We start from the raw sequence: 16758 nt of genomic DNA, 5'->3' as shown, positions 1-16758 counted from the left end.
TCGATTTAATTTAATCGTTGTTCAATAAATCAGTTTTGCTTCAAGTTAAAGGTTGGCGGTTTCTTGATCATCACACTGCCAGACCATTCTGGAATAAGAGGCAAAGAGTAACGACATATTACCACAAAGTGTAATATAACTCAAATCTCACCCTGGCTGTTGAGAAATTTGAATTCAGTTTTTAAAGATTTGGAAACCAACCTATGATGCCCATGTCACAAACAGCAAGATTGCCCACTGCTGGTTTAAATACCCTAAACTAACAAAGTCTTACATAATTTTGAATCGGCTTTGTGTTCAATAGTGGGTAGAACAGCAGGATCAATTAGAATAGATCACGTACACATTGGGAACAATTCCTCAAATGGCCGTGGACCCGGATGCAAACGGAAGTGAAAATACGCCCTATTCTACAGTCTGTGATCTCTGGAGGTGCTGAGCAATATTTGTGGAGACATTTTTGCTGGGCATTAATTTGGTTCGGTCGCTTTTTTTTTTCCACAGTAAGAACATGCCGAACGGTTACCACTGCAACTCAATCATATTTGCACGGATGGACAACAGTCAAATTTGCTCAGCTATCCCCTATTGTAAACACTCCACCATTGATTCCTAAAACTGGCCATGCTATTTTCCTGCGCTATTTGTCAGCAATGATCTCCAAGAATGTGCATCATGTACAAATATAGGCAAAATTATAGTTTTAGGATTAATTCCACGTAGAATGCAGATGATTCTGAATGTATTAGTGAAAACATTTGAGATTTACAATACCTCGTACGTGTTGAAATCATATTCCCATTTTTCCAAATCAATTATTTTCTGTTGCACAATTTAATGTACTTTTTTAATTTGGAAAAGATATCCATGATTAGCTGCGCTTGTGCAGAAATTGTCCATTTGCCTTGCGTTTGGAAATAATGGCTGTAACATATGCTATCAATTTAGTCTATTAATAGGCAAAAATGTACACTAAGTTTGATCTGCTTTGTGGGCATGATGAAAAGAAGTAGCAACACAAAAGTAAACATGGTTGTGCAGCTCTACATCTTCAAATAGTTGATAAATGTTGATCTTCAAGCTCCTTTTTAAATAATGCACATAATCAAGGCTGGTATATAAAAACTCAGAAGAACTGATTACTTTGCAACATGTCTATATAAATCTTTCCTAATAAAAAAAGTACTTATTTGGAGGTTAAGTTGTATTACGAGAGGTTTTCTAGTGCATCTGCCATTCTGTCCTACTTACTTTTAGGTGTTAAGTTTATGAAAGCTGAAAGCAACATAAAAAAAGGAACAGATGTTTGCAAGAACATTACATTCAGCAGCACAGTATTTTTATTGTATATATTTCCTCCATGACCACCCACCCATCTGCCCATTTCAGTCATTTAAATACCGACTCGGGCTCCCAGCTTTTAGTGCTGGAATAATTCCCTCATGATTATGGCAGCTGAAATTCATAATTTGGTGCCACACTCTTTGACAGGAAGAGTTTTCAATAAAAACATACTTAGGGTGTTGAATTTACATAAAGGAACTTTTTTTAAAAAACACAATTGGTTTGACTGTCGCAATGCTCAAAGTATATATTACCAATGACAAACTCACCCAAGGTATCCTTTAGATTCTTCACAATAGAAGCTTTCCTCGCGCTGTTCTTTCTTTCCACATAATTTGACGGTACAAAGCCGGTTCTGTTTGTGGAGTTTCGAACACGCCACCATGACTTGGAGTCGTCTAACAGCCATAATCGTTCATTCTTCTTGATGTCCAGCTCTTGCTCCTGCTGAGCTACATAGTCAAACTTGGCAATCACTATCACCTCTTCCGTCATCTTCCCGTTGGCTTAGCACTGCAAGTTCAAAGGAAAGAGATTATTATTGCAGCAGAAAGCTGTAGAAAAAATGACCATAGATTGCCATGTTTAAAACATTCCTACGAAGGGAGCTAACCTGTATACATACTTTACAAAGCTGAAAGAAAGAACGAACAAGTTTAAAAGTGTGAATGTCCTTAGTTGTCAACAGAAGCTTTAAGAAGTTCAAACTCAAAAGTAGCCTGTGAATTAGGGTCCTCATCTCGAAAAGATAGCAAAACAAAACTTTAACAGTTTTAAGATGAAAACTGATAGAAAAGGGAAAATCTTTTCAGATAACGGGCGCAATGTTCCTCCTCTCGCCGGCGCAACTGCAAACCACGATCGGGCGGGAGAGATCCGCGCCCGACGCCAATTCAGGAGCCATGCTCCATTCCCTTGCTGGTGGCCATGACGAGGTTTGCATCCCACCCCGGCGGTGGCATGCAAAACCGGCATTTGCATTCATTTAAGTCTGATTAGTGGGTGGGACACAATATGCTCTGCCCTTCCATGATGCTCCGCTCCTTTCAGGCAGAAATCTTGTGGGCGCGAATTACCACCAGTATTTACAAATGTGGACTGGGCGCCATGGCCGCAGAAGGGGAGCGGGAGGCTAAAAAACATTGAAAAACCACTGAAAATTATCGGGCTGGGGGCAATAGCGGGTCGTGACTTGATGCCAAGGAGACTTGGTGTTCCCCTCGGGATCGGGGTTGCCTGGTTCAGACCGCCATTGCTGCAGTCTGTCTTTTAAACGCAACCCTTTGGTGCTACTTACAGCCTCCTGGCTACTCACACTGCTGCCTGTGTACTTTAAATGCTCAGGAGGCCTCTGGTCATCTCGGAGTCCACCCAGGCCGCCCCCCTGGACACCCTCATATCTCAGCTGTATCATCTAGGGGATGGGCGAAGTTCAATCAGGTGCCCACAAGATGTTGGTACTCCTTAGAAACGCGCTGCCCCATTGCAGAGGAAGCAGGGGATCAGCAGAGCCCACCCCAACCAGAGGACACCTGCACCGTGGCCTTTGGAACCCTCCCTGGTTCTCTTTCCCTCTCAGGGCAGAGGATTCACCAGTGACCCCCACCCATCAGCAGCTGTCTCCTCCTAGTGAGACTGGCAGCACTGACTGCCTCTGTCACCGCCTCCCAGGCAGTGTTCAGGAGGGCAGATTTGAGTCTGCAGCCCACTCTGGGGAAGAGCATGTCCTTTCGCTCTTTACTAGCATGGAACTGTGGGTCCATCTCGGCCCCCCCGACCTCAGGGGTACTGAGCCATCTTGGTGGCTTCAGCGAGTGTGTGGTAAGTGGTGAACTTAAAAACAGCTCCAGCTGCCAGACTCTTCCTCTGGCACCAGTGTTTAGAACGCCCGCTGGGCCGTTAATTGCTTGGAATTCACACCAACAGAGCACTAGCCCATTAGCACGTTCTGAATTGCTCCACAAATAGCTCCCCCCAATGGGAATGCAAGCCTCACGCATTTCTGACCCAGCATCAACACTTTGGGCTGGATTCTCCGCTGGGGAGACGCTGTACTGGAAAAGTAGCCTGCTGCAGTGCAGCGAGGCCAGTGAAAGCCAGGAGACCGCGCTCCTGGGATCTAAACGGTTCGCAATGCCTCGCGTGATTCAACATAATCTCGCGAGGCGTTGCAAGGGGAATCTCCCCCGCAATGGGCGGGGTCAGTTTTTGGCACGTCTGCACATTAGAGCGAGGCAGTATGCATTACCCCTAATGTGCAGATTCCCAAGGCACCAGAGGCTTTGGGATTCAACCCTTCGCATTGGGGACTTCAGGCGAGTACCGTTTAGCACAGGTCTCACAAACGGGGACCAGATGGAAAGGCACCCATGGGGGAATCTCCAAGAGGATTGGAGCCCCCAGCTGCATGCACTTTGGGCAGGGTGAAGCCCTGGCACTGCCAGCCTGGAACTGTCAAACTGGGACCCTGGCACTGCCAAGGTACCCAGGTGGCAATGCCAGCTGGCATTTGCGCCCAGGTGGCACTGCCAAGCTGCATTTTCTGCGCGTTTGCGATTAGGCCGGAGTTGCCCACCGTGGGTGTTGGGGGTGCTGGAGCCTCCCATGTTACATTCGGACTGGGGGGTGGTTGGGGATTTATTCTGTGGGCCTCAGACGTTGGGACGCCATTTAAAAATAGCATCCTGATCTCTCGCTACAGCAAGGAGCTCCGGCGAGCAGAGATCCCCATTGTAAAAAACGGGGCTATGGGCCGCCTCGGGCGATCGTTCACTGTTTAGATCCTTATTCAACGCTGGTGCCAGGAAATACGCGGCTAAATGTGCTCGCTCAGGGACTTTTGTTCCCTTTTGGGAAGATCGCGCCCTATGTTCTCCCGCCGGAGCTGAATTGCAACTGATTTACGATGCCCCTGGGAGTACAAAGCAGTAAGCAATTCAGTGTTCCATGCCATGCAAATTTATGCTACTGCCCCTGGCCGGGCAGCCAACCCGAGCAAGCCTGACAATTTTTGAGGCTGTTCAGAGTATTTTCTAGCCTCCTGCACCCCTCAGCAGCCATGCTTGTAAATACCTGCACTAATTCGCACCCGTGAGATTTCCACCCAAGAGGTGTGGAGCATCGAGGAAGGGTGGAGCATGAAATGCCCAAGCTGCTAATGATATTGAAGTCCATGCAAATGACAGTTTTATATGGGACCGCCGGCATGGGGTACAAACATTTGATATCCCTGCCAGTGAGGGACTGGAGCATGACGGCGGAATTGGTGTTGGGTGGAAACCTCGATTTTTGGGTTACCCACGATTCTCCGCCCGATTGAGATTGACGTGTCATGAAGTGGAGAATCGAGGTCATGTTTTCTACATATCACTTAGGCATTGTCATCGCCTTTACTGGGAGGATTTTAATACAAAAGTAGGGAAGCATGGGAGGAAGCTTCAAAGACCAGTACAGCGCCATTGAAAGTGATTTTCAAAAATGCTTAAATATGCTAAATCACAAGACAAAATAGTAGTTTAAATTTAGGCAAGTTGTTTCCATTGGCCAATGAGTTATCAACTTGGGGGTGTAAATCCATGCTTGCCAAAGAACAGAGGTAGAGATTGGGCATCTGTTTTTAAGAAAAGCGCTGTCAGGTAGGTCCCCTGACAAATAGCATTGAAAGCAGGATCCAGAAGAGCTTTTAGAATAGAAGTGATTTAGGCAAAATGCTCAAAGTAGTTCCCCTGACAATGTAAAATTCAATGACTGCAGTCAAACGTAATAAATTTAAAATCGGTAGAAAAAAAATCAAATTGCATTATCCAGCAGCACTTTACAGTACTACATACTGGGGAATTTGTGGGCAACCAGCAGGAAGGAGACAAAATAATGTTCAAACTAAATTATGTCTGTCTCAATATTATTGGGGGGGGGGGGGAGGCAAAGGGGCTCAGCTGTGCACATTTTTTAAAAACTCAATATACTCAAGTACAGGTGCAGGAGGAGAGGTTCTGCTCTGACTGAAACCTCAAACACATCAGTGCTGCTGTAACATCAAGTCAGCAGACCATGTTTGCCCAAGAACTGAATAAGTGGTTCCATATCATGACACCTCTAACCCTGGACAGAATGGAGATATATCGGGGGGAACTTTCTATCCAATCACTGCTACATGTGCTAAGGATCGACTTTAAAAATACATCTAAATGTTCTTGACTTCATTCCGTTCTTTTGCAAAATCACCCTTTGTTTTGCGGTGACACGTTACTGTATTTTAGTCAGGAGTTCTGTCTGCCCAAGTTTGTCGAGCCTCTTTTAAAATAGACTGTACACTATTTGCCATAAAGTCCTATTCAAGTGGACTCTGTTTACCGTGTAAATAGACACTGTTTGCTGCAGAACAGTTAGCTGTGAGTTCTGCTTTAAATCTCATCTCATCACTCACTTATTGGTCATGATGTGGAGATGCCAGCGTCGGACTAGGGTGAGCACAGTAAGAATCCTTACAACAGTCCAATAGGTTTATTTGGAATCGCTAGCTTTCGGAGCGCAGCTCCTTTATCAGACGAGTGAAGAGGTGGGTTCCACAAACACACACATTATATAGACAAAATCAATGATGCAACATGATACTTTGAATGCGAGTTTTTGCAGGAAACTAGATGGCTCGACTGAAGAGAGGAATAATTATTCATCGACATAGAAGCGTCAATAGGCATAGGATAAGAAAGATAAAACAAACCTTTGAGTGAAATTACCTCAAGTCTATGTGACCATTAATCATAGCTTTCAACTTATTTAAGTTAACAGGATAAAATTAAAAACAAAAACTGCTGGAAATACACAGGAAGCCAGTCAGCATCTGTGGAGATTTGGGTGCAGTCTCTTTTCTCTTCCAATTATATTCGCGGGCTGAAGCAAATCAGTCTGTTCTTACTATGCAAGCTGCCTGACCTACTGCAGTACTTTCAATATTTTCAGTTTTTCCTTCATACTTCCAACATCTGCAGTGTTATTGTTGATTTAGCAAAAACCAAAAATTAAACTGTAATAATTCCAGGAGGCACGGAGCAAAAGGCCTAACTGGTTGATTTTAAACTGAAAATAAAGCCGCTACCATGGCACACAAAACGTCGCAGCCCAGGACTATTGGGAACTGCTGGTCCAGGTCTGGGAGCTACATTTAAAGGTCCTTCTAACGAGACCCAGCTGGGAGGATCACCACCCACTCACCACGGGAATTCTTATTCTACGAAGCTCACAGGGAGATCAATTAGCAATCCCACGTAGTCCTCGTGAGGGTTATCACAGCACAGTCTTGTTAAACTGCTGACCAGCCATCTTCCTTTTCTGATTCCCAGGCTCGTGTTAATGTTTCACTCAAAGGCACTGTCCCTCAGCTCTTTTAAAAGTATTATCCTCATCCTCAAAATACCCACCCTCAATCTTCCGGTGCATGAAAACTGTTCCGTCTTCAAACTCTCCTTGCTCGTCAAATTCCTTGAAGGTGTTGTTGTCTCCGAAATCTATGTCTAAATTTCCCATAACTCCAGCTTAAATTTCTCCAAATCAGGTTTCCACCTGGCACGGCACTCAAACATATTCTAATCAAACCAATTTTACAGCCCATCATTGTAGTGAATTATCACTGCTCATCCTTCTCAATCTCAGGTGTTAACCATATCCTTCATTTTTTTTTCTGAAGTCTTTTGGGATTTTTTTTCTCTGACGTTTGCTATCAACTTATTTGCTCTATTCATTCATTTCTTAGTTGCTTGCATGGTTACTGTTAAGAATCCCGCTGAAGTTACTTGAGAGTGTCTCAAAACCCCGAAGGATATCTTGAGACACTGATTCATGTGGTGTATAACAATGTAAAAACTAATGAGGAACCAGACCAGTTGTTGTGTAGACAATTAATGAAGAATATTTTTTACTTATTAAAGTTAAAAAAAAGACTAATATACACTATGAAATTAAGTACATTAACGTCACAACACACCATTTTATCTGAAGTTACCTCTTATTCTCAAAATATACCCATGTTGCTTTAACTCACTGAGATACCCCTTTTCCGAACATCCAATTGTAGTAACTCTAGAGGTCAAATCCAGCTAACAGTTACCGCACAATACTGCTTGGGTGTAAAATTGTCCCTTCCTGGTTCAGCCTCATTGGAGAACTTGCCCAATGAGGCTGGTAGTAGTTCTACTGTTCAGTCTCTTTGAAATCCCACCCTGTGAATTTGGCTGTTTACATCTCTCAAATTCATTGCCTTTAAATGTTATAATTTGCCCCACTGATCTCTGATAAACAAATGTTTCTGGAAATGCCATTTACACCTCAATTTCACTAGATGCAATCTTGTTACTGGGCATCTACACATCTCATTATTCCCTCTAGATGATTGCTAGTCTTGTTGCTTGTCCGTTATTTTGTTTCCATCTCAAATTCACTGTTTGCCTCGTTAATTTCCCAAATTCCTAACAGTTACCTGATCAATGTTTCACAAAATAATTTTTAAAGATGCAAAATTCCCCACTTTTCTTCTTAACAATAGTAATTTTTATTATTGTCCCAAGTAAGCTTACATTAACACTGCAATGAGGTTACTGCGAAAATCCCCTAGTCGCCACATTCCGCCGCCTGTTCGGGTACGCAGAGTGAGAATTCAGAATGTTCAATTCCGCCTAACAAACGCGTCTTTCGGAACTTGTGGGAGGAAACCGGAGCACACGGAGGAAACCCATACAGACATGGGGAGAACGTGCAGACTCATAGACAGCGACCCAAGCCGGGAATCGAACCTGGGATCCTGGAGCTGTGAAGCAACAGTGCTAACTACTGTACTATCGTGCCGCCAAACTTATGTCCTTTGGCATTTATACCTTTTTCCGGAATCGAACCCTCCCTTTACGATCCGAGCGAGATTCTAAACTTCTGAAAATAGGTGAATTTACAAAAATACAGCCGCCTCCCTTCTCCCCCCTCTTTGCTACTCCTCCAAAATGGCCAATAAAGAACTGCTCCTTTACAAATCAGCAAGTGAACAGACTTGAAATGAAATGAAAATCGCTTATTGTCACGAGTAGGCTTCAATGAAGGTACTGTGAAAAGCCCCTAGTCGCCACATTCCGGCGCCTGTTCAGGGAGGCTGTTACGGGACTTATAGACACATTCACAAACTGCAAGAACATGCATGCTCAAGAAAAAGATAAAGATCAATGATGTAAATAGGTAACACATAATTGCTCTCTGCAGTAAAAAGCAGACAATGGTTTGAACAGGGTGGCATGTGGCGCAATAGTTAGCACTGGGACTGCGGCGCTGGGGACCCGGGTTCGAATCCCGGCCCTGGGTCACTGTCCGTGTGGAGTTTGCACATTCTCCCCACCCCCATAACCCAAAGATGTGCAAGGCAGGTGGACCAGCCACACTAAATTGCCCCTTAATTGGAAAAAAAATAATTGGGTACTCTAAATTTATATAAAAAAGAAAAAAGGATATGTTTGAACAGATTGGATAGATACAATGGCTACATTTTTCAAAAGTTTCTTTTTACAGAGTTGTGCAATAACACTGCACAAATTTATTTTAACTGTCGTGTGGTTGAATACGCCATCAGACTGCAGTTGCTGCCCTTCTTCCTTATTCAATTTATGACAGAAAAATGTAAACACGCAGAATCTTTGAAGTGCAAACTGGCAGGGAAACACAAACCCTGAGACACATTAGTAGTGTATCAATGAAAACAACCTCTGCATCAGGTCCATTCAAACATTCCACAAATCTGCAACAGCACCACCAAACACAACCACCAGCTTCCTTCTCAACAAAGTACATCTAGAAAAGTCCTTTTAAGTTGAGCTTTATAATTTGCTCACTTGGAAAAAAAAACACCAAGCACTGTATAACTGGTACCACACAAAAACGAACAAGCAGCACCTAAGCAGACATCGTTCTTGTACTCCTTTGATGTTGAATCAGGCCCTTGTTGGCAACATATTCATCAGAGACATTTTTTTGTCAATTATGTTTCGAGAAAGGTGATGCTTCATGCTCATGATCCAACTAGCAAACATTATGTGTGGGCATGTACAACAGCATTCAAATACTTGACATATTACGGCACAGATCTGATGCAATTAGTTGCATGATTCAAATAATTATTGATACGCCATTTAAATGAAACCCAACCTTATTTATGAAGATACATTGAGATCACTACACCTTGCTTTAAAAGCGGGGGAAGAGATTATAGTGGGTCAAGATTAAATTATGCATCATTAGCAAGGAAAAACATTTATTTATTCAATGCTGGGAGAAGAAACAAATTTTTAAAAATCTAATTAAAATGTTTGGACTTTCCAGAGCCTTAGACAATACTTTCCATTGGTGCTACATGACCACGGTAAAATACTATTTGGGCTATAAACTTGCACCCAGTGTTGTAAAGCCATGGCCCACTGGAATTACAAGATTTTAAAGAGCACTGATCTGCTCTGGAAAACCTTGTTCAAATCTCCGCTGGCTGGAGCTGCTTGGGACTTGCAAAGAAGGAGGCCCCAAAGTGTACTGCGCAGTGCAACTCCAGCGAGCTCAGGGAGGCCATACTCTCTTTTTTTTTAAACTGCTGGCTGACAGAAAACAGTTTTGATTTAAAGGGCACAGTAAAACTGGAGGAGGTATCCTGCGTGGCTGAGAGTTACGGTTGGTAGGGTAAGGGGAATCCCATGGCTGGGTCCAGAATGTGAGGGGGGTGTCCTGTGCGGGTCTCGGTTTGAGTGTTTAAAATAATTACGCTGAAGTTATGTGTATTTTTCCCTTCTGACTCTTTCAGAGTAACTATTGGCAGAACCACAGAAGAATGCAATTTAAATCGCTTTGTTGGATGGATCCCAGCGGAATTGTCCAGGGGAAGTTGCCGCTTTTGGACAATTGTCTGGTAAACCCTTACCTGGGAAGTTGAGAGAGAGATTCACCAGCATATCTTTGGGGCATCCCTCAGTTGTTGGGTTCTAAAAAGGTCCCAATCCTTATACTTAGAATATAAGCCTCCTCTTTTAATCTAATAATGTCCTTGAATTCATTAGTAAGCCATGGATGGATTTTCTCACTCGGTTTTCATTTTTCAATGGAATGCATTTGTGTTGCATATTCTGAATTGTTTCTTTAAATGTTTCCCACTATTTATTTATCGGCATACCTTTTATCCCATTTACCAATTAATTTTAGCCAGTTTTCCCTTCATGCCAATATACTTGGCTTTGTTAAAATTTAAGTTCTTGTTTGTCATTGAAGTATGGTATTATGAGCACCATTTCCCAGTGACATTACTGATTAACCCTGTCTCACTGCACAATACTGGGTCTAAAATAGCTTTATACCTAGTTGGTTCCACAACATATTGCCCCAGGAAAATGTCACAAAAGTATTCTACTAACACATCTCCCAGATCAGCTTTGCAAATTTGATTGGCCCACTTTATATAAAGACTGAAAGGCCCCACAATTATTGCACTGCCTTTCTTACATGCTTCAATAATTTCTTGATTAATTCTCTGTCCAACAACACAACTACTCTCAGAACATATAACATTACAGCACAGTATATTCAGTCAGCAATCCTTCCTGGACACACCTGACAAAATCTGCTCCATCCAATCCATTTGCACTAAGGAGGTTCCAGTTATTAAGGAAGTTGAAGTAACCCATGACAACAACTCTGTTACTTCTGCACCTTTCTAAGATCTGCTGCCCAATCTGTTCCTCCATCTCTCTACTGTTATTGGGGAATCTATAGAAAACTCCCAATGAAGTGACTGCTCCTTTCTTGTTTCTGACTTCCACCCATACTGACTCAGTAGACAAACCCTCCTCGACTACTAACTTTTCTGCAGCTATGATGCACTCTCTAATTAACAGTGCCACTCCCTCTCCTCATTTACCTCCCTCCCTATTCTTCTTAAAACATCTAAACCCCGGAACATCTCACAACCATTCCTGTGAAATCCATGTCTCCGTATTGACCACAATATCATATTTCCAAGTACTGATCCATGCTCTAAGTTCATCGCCCTTATTCCTGACACTCCTTGCATTGAAACAGACACACTTTAACCCATCCCACTGAGTGCAACTTTGCCTATAAACTGTCTATCCTTCCTCACAAGCTCACTGCATACTATTTCTGCCTGTTCAACAGTTACCCTATCCTCTGATCCATAGCGCTCGTTCCCATTTCCCCTGCAAAACTAGTTTAAACCCTGCCGAAGAGCTCTAGCAAACCTCCCGCCCAGGATATTGGTACCCCTCCAGTTTATGTGCAACTCGTCCTTCATGTACAGGTCCCACCTTCCCCAGGTGTCCCAATGATATACATATCTGAAGCCTTCTTTCCTGCACCAGCCCTGTAGCCATGTGTTCAGCTGCACTCACTCTCTGTTCCTTGCCTCACTTGCATGTGGCACCGGTAGCAATCCTGAAATTACTACTCTGCTCATCCTGCTCTTTAGTTTCCAGCCTAACTCCCTAAAATCACTTTTTAGATCCTCATCCCTTTTCTTAGCTATGTCGTTGGTGCCCATGTGCACCACAACTTCTGGTTGCTCCCCCTCCCCATAGGAATCCTGTAGACCGGATCAGAGACATCCCTGACCCTGGCACCTAGGAAGCAATATACCTTCCAGGAGTCTCGTTCGCGACCACGGAATCTCTTGTCCATTCCCCTCACCATTGAGTCTCTTATCACGATTGCTTTTCCATGTAACTCCTCTCTATCAACACCTCTGCCTCCTGGATGATCCGAAGTTTATCCAGCTACAGTTCCCTAACGCAGTCTCCGAGGAGCTGGAGTTGGATGCACAACCCGCAGGTGTAATCAGTGGGGATACTAGTGGTGTCCCTTACCTCCCACATCCTACAGGAAGAGCATGCAACTGCCTTAACTTCCATCCTTTCTGATCTGAATTCCCAAAGAGATTTAAAAGGGAAAAAAAATTAACGATTAAAAACCCATTAGGCCCTTAAAAAAACAACTCTTACTTTCCAGAAGGTAGCTGAGATTCTGCCCTTTGAACCTGAGCATGAACTACTCCCACAAGCATTTTCTAACCCTTGCTTTGCTAACCTCCACCCATACTGATTTAACTTCCTGATTTTCTGAGCCATGATTCTTTACTACTAATGTCCTTATGTCATCCTCACTTATCAGGGCTACCCTTCCTCCATTTCCATTCCCGCTGACTTTTCAAAATGTTGTGTACCCTGGAATATTTATTTCCCAACATTGGTCACCTTGTGCCTATGTCTCTGTAAGGGTGATTAGATCGAAAAGATTTGTCTCTATTTGTGCCACTGGTTCATCCACCTGATTGATAAAGTGACTTTAATTTTATTTTTTTACTACCATTCCCTGCATGAACCTTACTCTCTGATGCACTGTTGCTGTCAAACTCCCTCTCTATCCCACTGAGCTAGTCTTTACCAAATTCAATATACTTTTCTATTACCCAACTTTTATCTTAGGATTTCTAAATCTTCTTTCACCCGAATCCTCCTCCATCTCCTAGCTTAAAGCTATTTTCCCCTACTCTGACCATATTTGCAGGTGCATTCTTATGTTTTGCCACGCTGTCCTTTCCTAGCACATTCTGGTTGCCAATAGTCATATTGCACTATTGTTTTATTCTCGCACTTTAACTTTCCAAATCTCTCCTCATGTGAATCCTCCCTCCCAGCCCAGCTATTTAATTCAAATCCCTCTCTGCAGCTCCATATATGACTCATCGGGAAGTTCAGTTCAGTTCAGGCGAGGGCCAGCCCAGTGGTACAGCTCCTGCTTTCCCAATACTGATGCCAGTGTCCCAATTGAATTTAATGTCAGATTGATGATTAATGGAATAAATACATGACTGAAAGTTGCAGCTGCAGTTTAAAAAATAATTTTTTGCCCCTCTTGTAAATAACCATATGACCATAACTACTTCACAACTTAGAAGGTAGGCCAATCCACAATGCCTTCTCTCAGTGTGTCCGTTCACACAAATTGGTCTGGTCCAGAACAAAGATGAAACCACATGACACTGAGGTGTTCACAGTTGTCTACCGCAGTCATCTGAAGAGTCCTCGATGGAAATGAAGCAGCCTTCCACCTCACAAAACTGCAGCCGCCACGGAAATAGTTCAAAACACTAGGATGAGTAAGCAAGCAGTGCAGAAGTGTTCTTTTAAGGTGATTCTCGCAAATATTATACACGGATGGAATTGAGTTGTTGCATTACATTTTTGTTTCTCTCATTATGTGCTGGTGGTAATGTTTGCAGGACGGCAGCAGTTGGCACTGTCAGGGTCCCAGGTTTGATTCCCGGCTTGGGTCATTGCCTGTGCGGAGTCTGCACGTTCTCCCCGTGTCTGCGTGGGTTTCCTCCGGGTGCTCCAGTTCCCTCCCACAAGTCCAAAGATGTGCAGGTTAGGTGGATTGGCTCTTAGTGTCCAAAATAGTTAGATGGGGTTACGGGGATAGGGTAGAGGTGTGGGCTTAAGTGGGGTGCTCTTTCCAAGGGCCGGTGGAAACTCGATGTGCTGAATGGCCTCCTTCTGCACTGTAAATTCTACGTGAGGAGGAGTTCTACAAGGCTGAATTCCAGGAATCAATCATAGTAACGACATCGTTGATGAGGATTGCAACATTTGCTGAGCTGCCCTTTAAGAGTTCTGGCATTTAGAGGCACTAGTAGTTGATGCCGCTCATGATCCACTCTGTCTGCTCTTCCTCCTCCTGCATTTTCTACTACCAAGGTGATAGCAAAGGTAGGCCGCTCGTAATACAAATTTAAGTGGTGTGCAGCACTTGACCACAAGTCTGGATTCGCAGTCAAGGCAGAAGTGATGTTTGGACACACAAACTGTCTGCTGAGTGATATTTCTGCTGTCAGCAAGGCTCCCATTGTTGGCCAGCTCTGTAGCAGTGCCCAGGTTTCTGACAAGGGTCATGAGGCATGTTTGAAGATATCCAGTAATGAGCCTGTAATTTTCCAATGATGCCGAACTTGGAGATGTGGCAAATAGAGAGGATGATACCAATCAAATGGAAAACAACACAGTAGGCTAGCAAAATGGGCAGGCAAGAAGTAATTGGAATCGAATACAGAGATGTGTGAGGTAATGCAATTTGCCAGAAGGGATAGGGACTGACACTATATACTTATAGTTGTGACGAGTGTGAAGGGACTGAGGAGGTTCACGTGCATAGATCTTTGAAGGCGGTGGGGCATACTGAGAGAGAAGTTTGCAAAGCAAATGGGTTCTAAGGATCTTGGCTGTGCTGAACCTATATGAAGATCTGGTTAGGCTACAACTAGAAAATTGCATCCAGTTCTGCTCACCGCACTTTGGGAATGATGCGAGGATCCTTAAATGAGTGCAAATGAGACTTACTGGAATTCATGGTGGAAATTTTAGTTGCAAAGTCAAGTTTGAGAAGCTGGGGTTGTTCTCCTTTAAGCAAAGGAGGTTGAGGGTAGGTCTGATCATGACAAGGTTAAATAGATTGCCATTAGCTTTTCAAGGGCTGTGGCATAGATTTAAGGTATTGGGCAAGAGAAAAAAGGGGTGTGTGAGAAAATGCGTCTTTTCAAAACGCTGGGAATAGAAATAGCCTCGAATCCACTGCCCAAGAGGTTGATGGAAGCAGAGATAATCAATAATTTCAGAAGAAAATTGGATAGGCAGTCGAGAGACATAAATGCACTATGCTACAGGCTTAGTTTAGAGTGGGAGACTAGAACTGACAGGAGTACTCTATGGAGAGCTGAGTAGGCTCAATGAGCCAAATGGCTTCCGTCTGTGCTGTAATGACTTAGACCAGCCCAATCCAATAAGACAGGCCACAAACCTCCAGAACAAAATGAGCACATGCCTCTCACCTACTATTTTAGTCCTCGAGTTGCCCGTTTTACACAGCAAGATTTAAATTCCATGTCCATGATTTTCAAGCAAATGTATAGAAATGCACAATGGAAACTGTATGGGGAGCTTTAGCAAATTGCAGCTTCTGTGGGATCAACATGAACTCAAATTATGAAATACTAGCTAAAGGAAATGCCATGATAGTTTCAGCAATATAATCAAGAAAGTCACTGCTGTATTTTGCATGGGAAAGGCGAGGGAAGGACTAGAGGACAATCCAAATTTAAAGTAAAGGTCAGAGATGCTGTGTGATAATTCAAAGATGCTGTGTCATAACTCAAGAGACTACTCCAACAAAACAGGCATCGCTGTGCAGCACTTCAGTGTCATTGCCAAGAACATTGCTGGTGTCCTAAATTTGGAGCCTCTGAACTTTTAGTTCAGCAGATTTTGCCAGCAGGATGTTCGCCAGCAAAACAACGCCGGCTCAGAGGAAGGAGAGCCAGCAATGAAGAGTTTCCATATGATGGGTCAAATGCTTACATTAACTTAATTACTTTGTGTCCCAGGAATATTCATAAAAGGAAATTCCAGTGTCTTCATGGAAACATGATTTCAAGTTAAGGAAATGAGAGAGTGACTGGAAGTGTGGGAGGCAACACTGGGCAGTCAAATGAGTCAAGTGAAAAATGTAACAGTTATGGATCCTCGTCGATCTTAAAGCATGGTGGGAAATTGGGACAGTCAATGTCAAAAGTGGATATTAGCCAGCTGGTCCCCTTAATTGAAATCACAGGGGCAAAAGGTTAGATCTGCTCAATTAATTTTTCAGATGATATTCACAGATACAGGGGGCGTGATTCTCTGATCCTGAGGCTAAATGTTGACGCTGTCATGTTTTACAACGGCGTTAACAGGCCCCAGGAGCAGCTATTCCAAGCCCTACAGGAGGCCAGCACGGCATTAGAGCGACCCACGCAGCTCCAGCTGCCGATAACGGCCTCAAATGGGCGCGGTGGGTCTCCGCATGCGCGCTGCAGCCGGCGCGAATGTGCGCATGCGTACCACGACTGGCGCAATTGTACACATGCGCTGTGGCCTCCTTCTCCACGCGGCCCCGACGCAACATGGCGTAGGGCTAGAGGGACGGCGCGGAGGAAAAGAGGCCCCCAGCCCGAGAGGCCAGCCAGCCAATCCGTAAACCCAGGTCGCGGGCCAGGCCACAGCAGAAGCCCCCTCCGGGTTCGGAACTCCCTCCACCCCACCCCCGAAAGGATGCATGCCGAGGTCCCGCCGGGTAAGACCACACATGGACGGCACCAATGGGACTCGGATTTTTTTTGGGGCTACTTGGCCCATCCCGGGCGGAGAATCGCTCCAGCACCGCACCAATTGGCGGACCGGCTTTGGGGCATCGTCACACGATTTGTGCCCAGCCCGCCGATTCTCCGGCCCGACGTGGGCTGAGCGAATCCCGCCCAGGTTTCTTGCACCTGTTCACAACCCGCAGTGAAGCTGTCAAGAG

At 44.2% G+C, this 16758-nt stretch overlaps 1 protein-coding gene across 4 annotated transcripts in view; it reads right to left on the bottom strand.

Annotated features, from left to right (window-relative positions):
- The window catches only part of LOC119975708 (cytoplasmic protein NCK1-like), a 260412-nt gene that overhangs the window by 88431 nt on the left and 155223 nt on the right, over positions 1–16758 (bottom strand). For all 4 annotated transcript variants that reach the window (XM_038815519.1, XM_038815518.1, XM_038815520.1 and 1 more), the window contains one exon: positions 1614–1857. In XM_038815519.1, coding sequence (XP_038671447.1) covers positions 1614–1839 — 226 coding nt within the window. In that variant the 5' untranslated portion in view covers positions 1840–1857. The remainder of the gene's footprint in view (positions 1–1613; positions 1858–16758) is intronic.

Source organism: Scyliorhinus canicula, chromosome 13 (assembly GCF_902713615.1).
Source record: "Scyliorhinus canicula chromosome 13, sScyCan1.1, whole genome shotgun sequence".
In the NCBI taxonomy this organism is placed as follows: Eukaryota; Metazoa; Chordata; class Chondrichthyes; order Carcharhiniformes; family Scyliorhinidae; genus Scyliorhinus; species Scyliorhinus canicula.
This window is presented reverse-complemented; position numbering and strand designations above follow the sequence as displayed.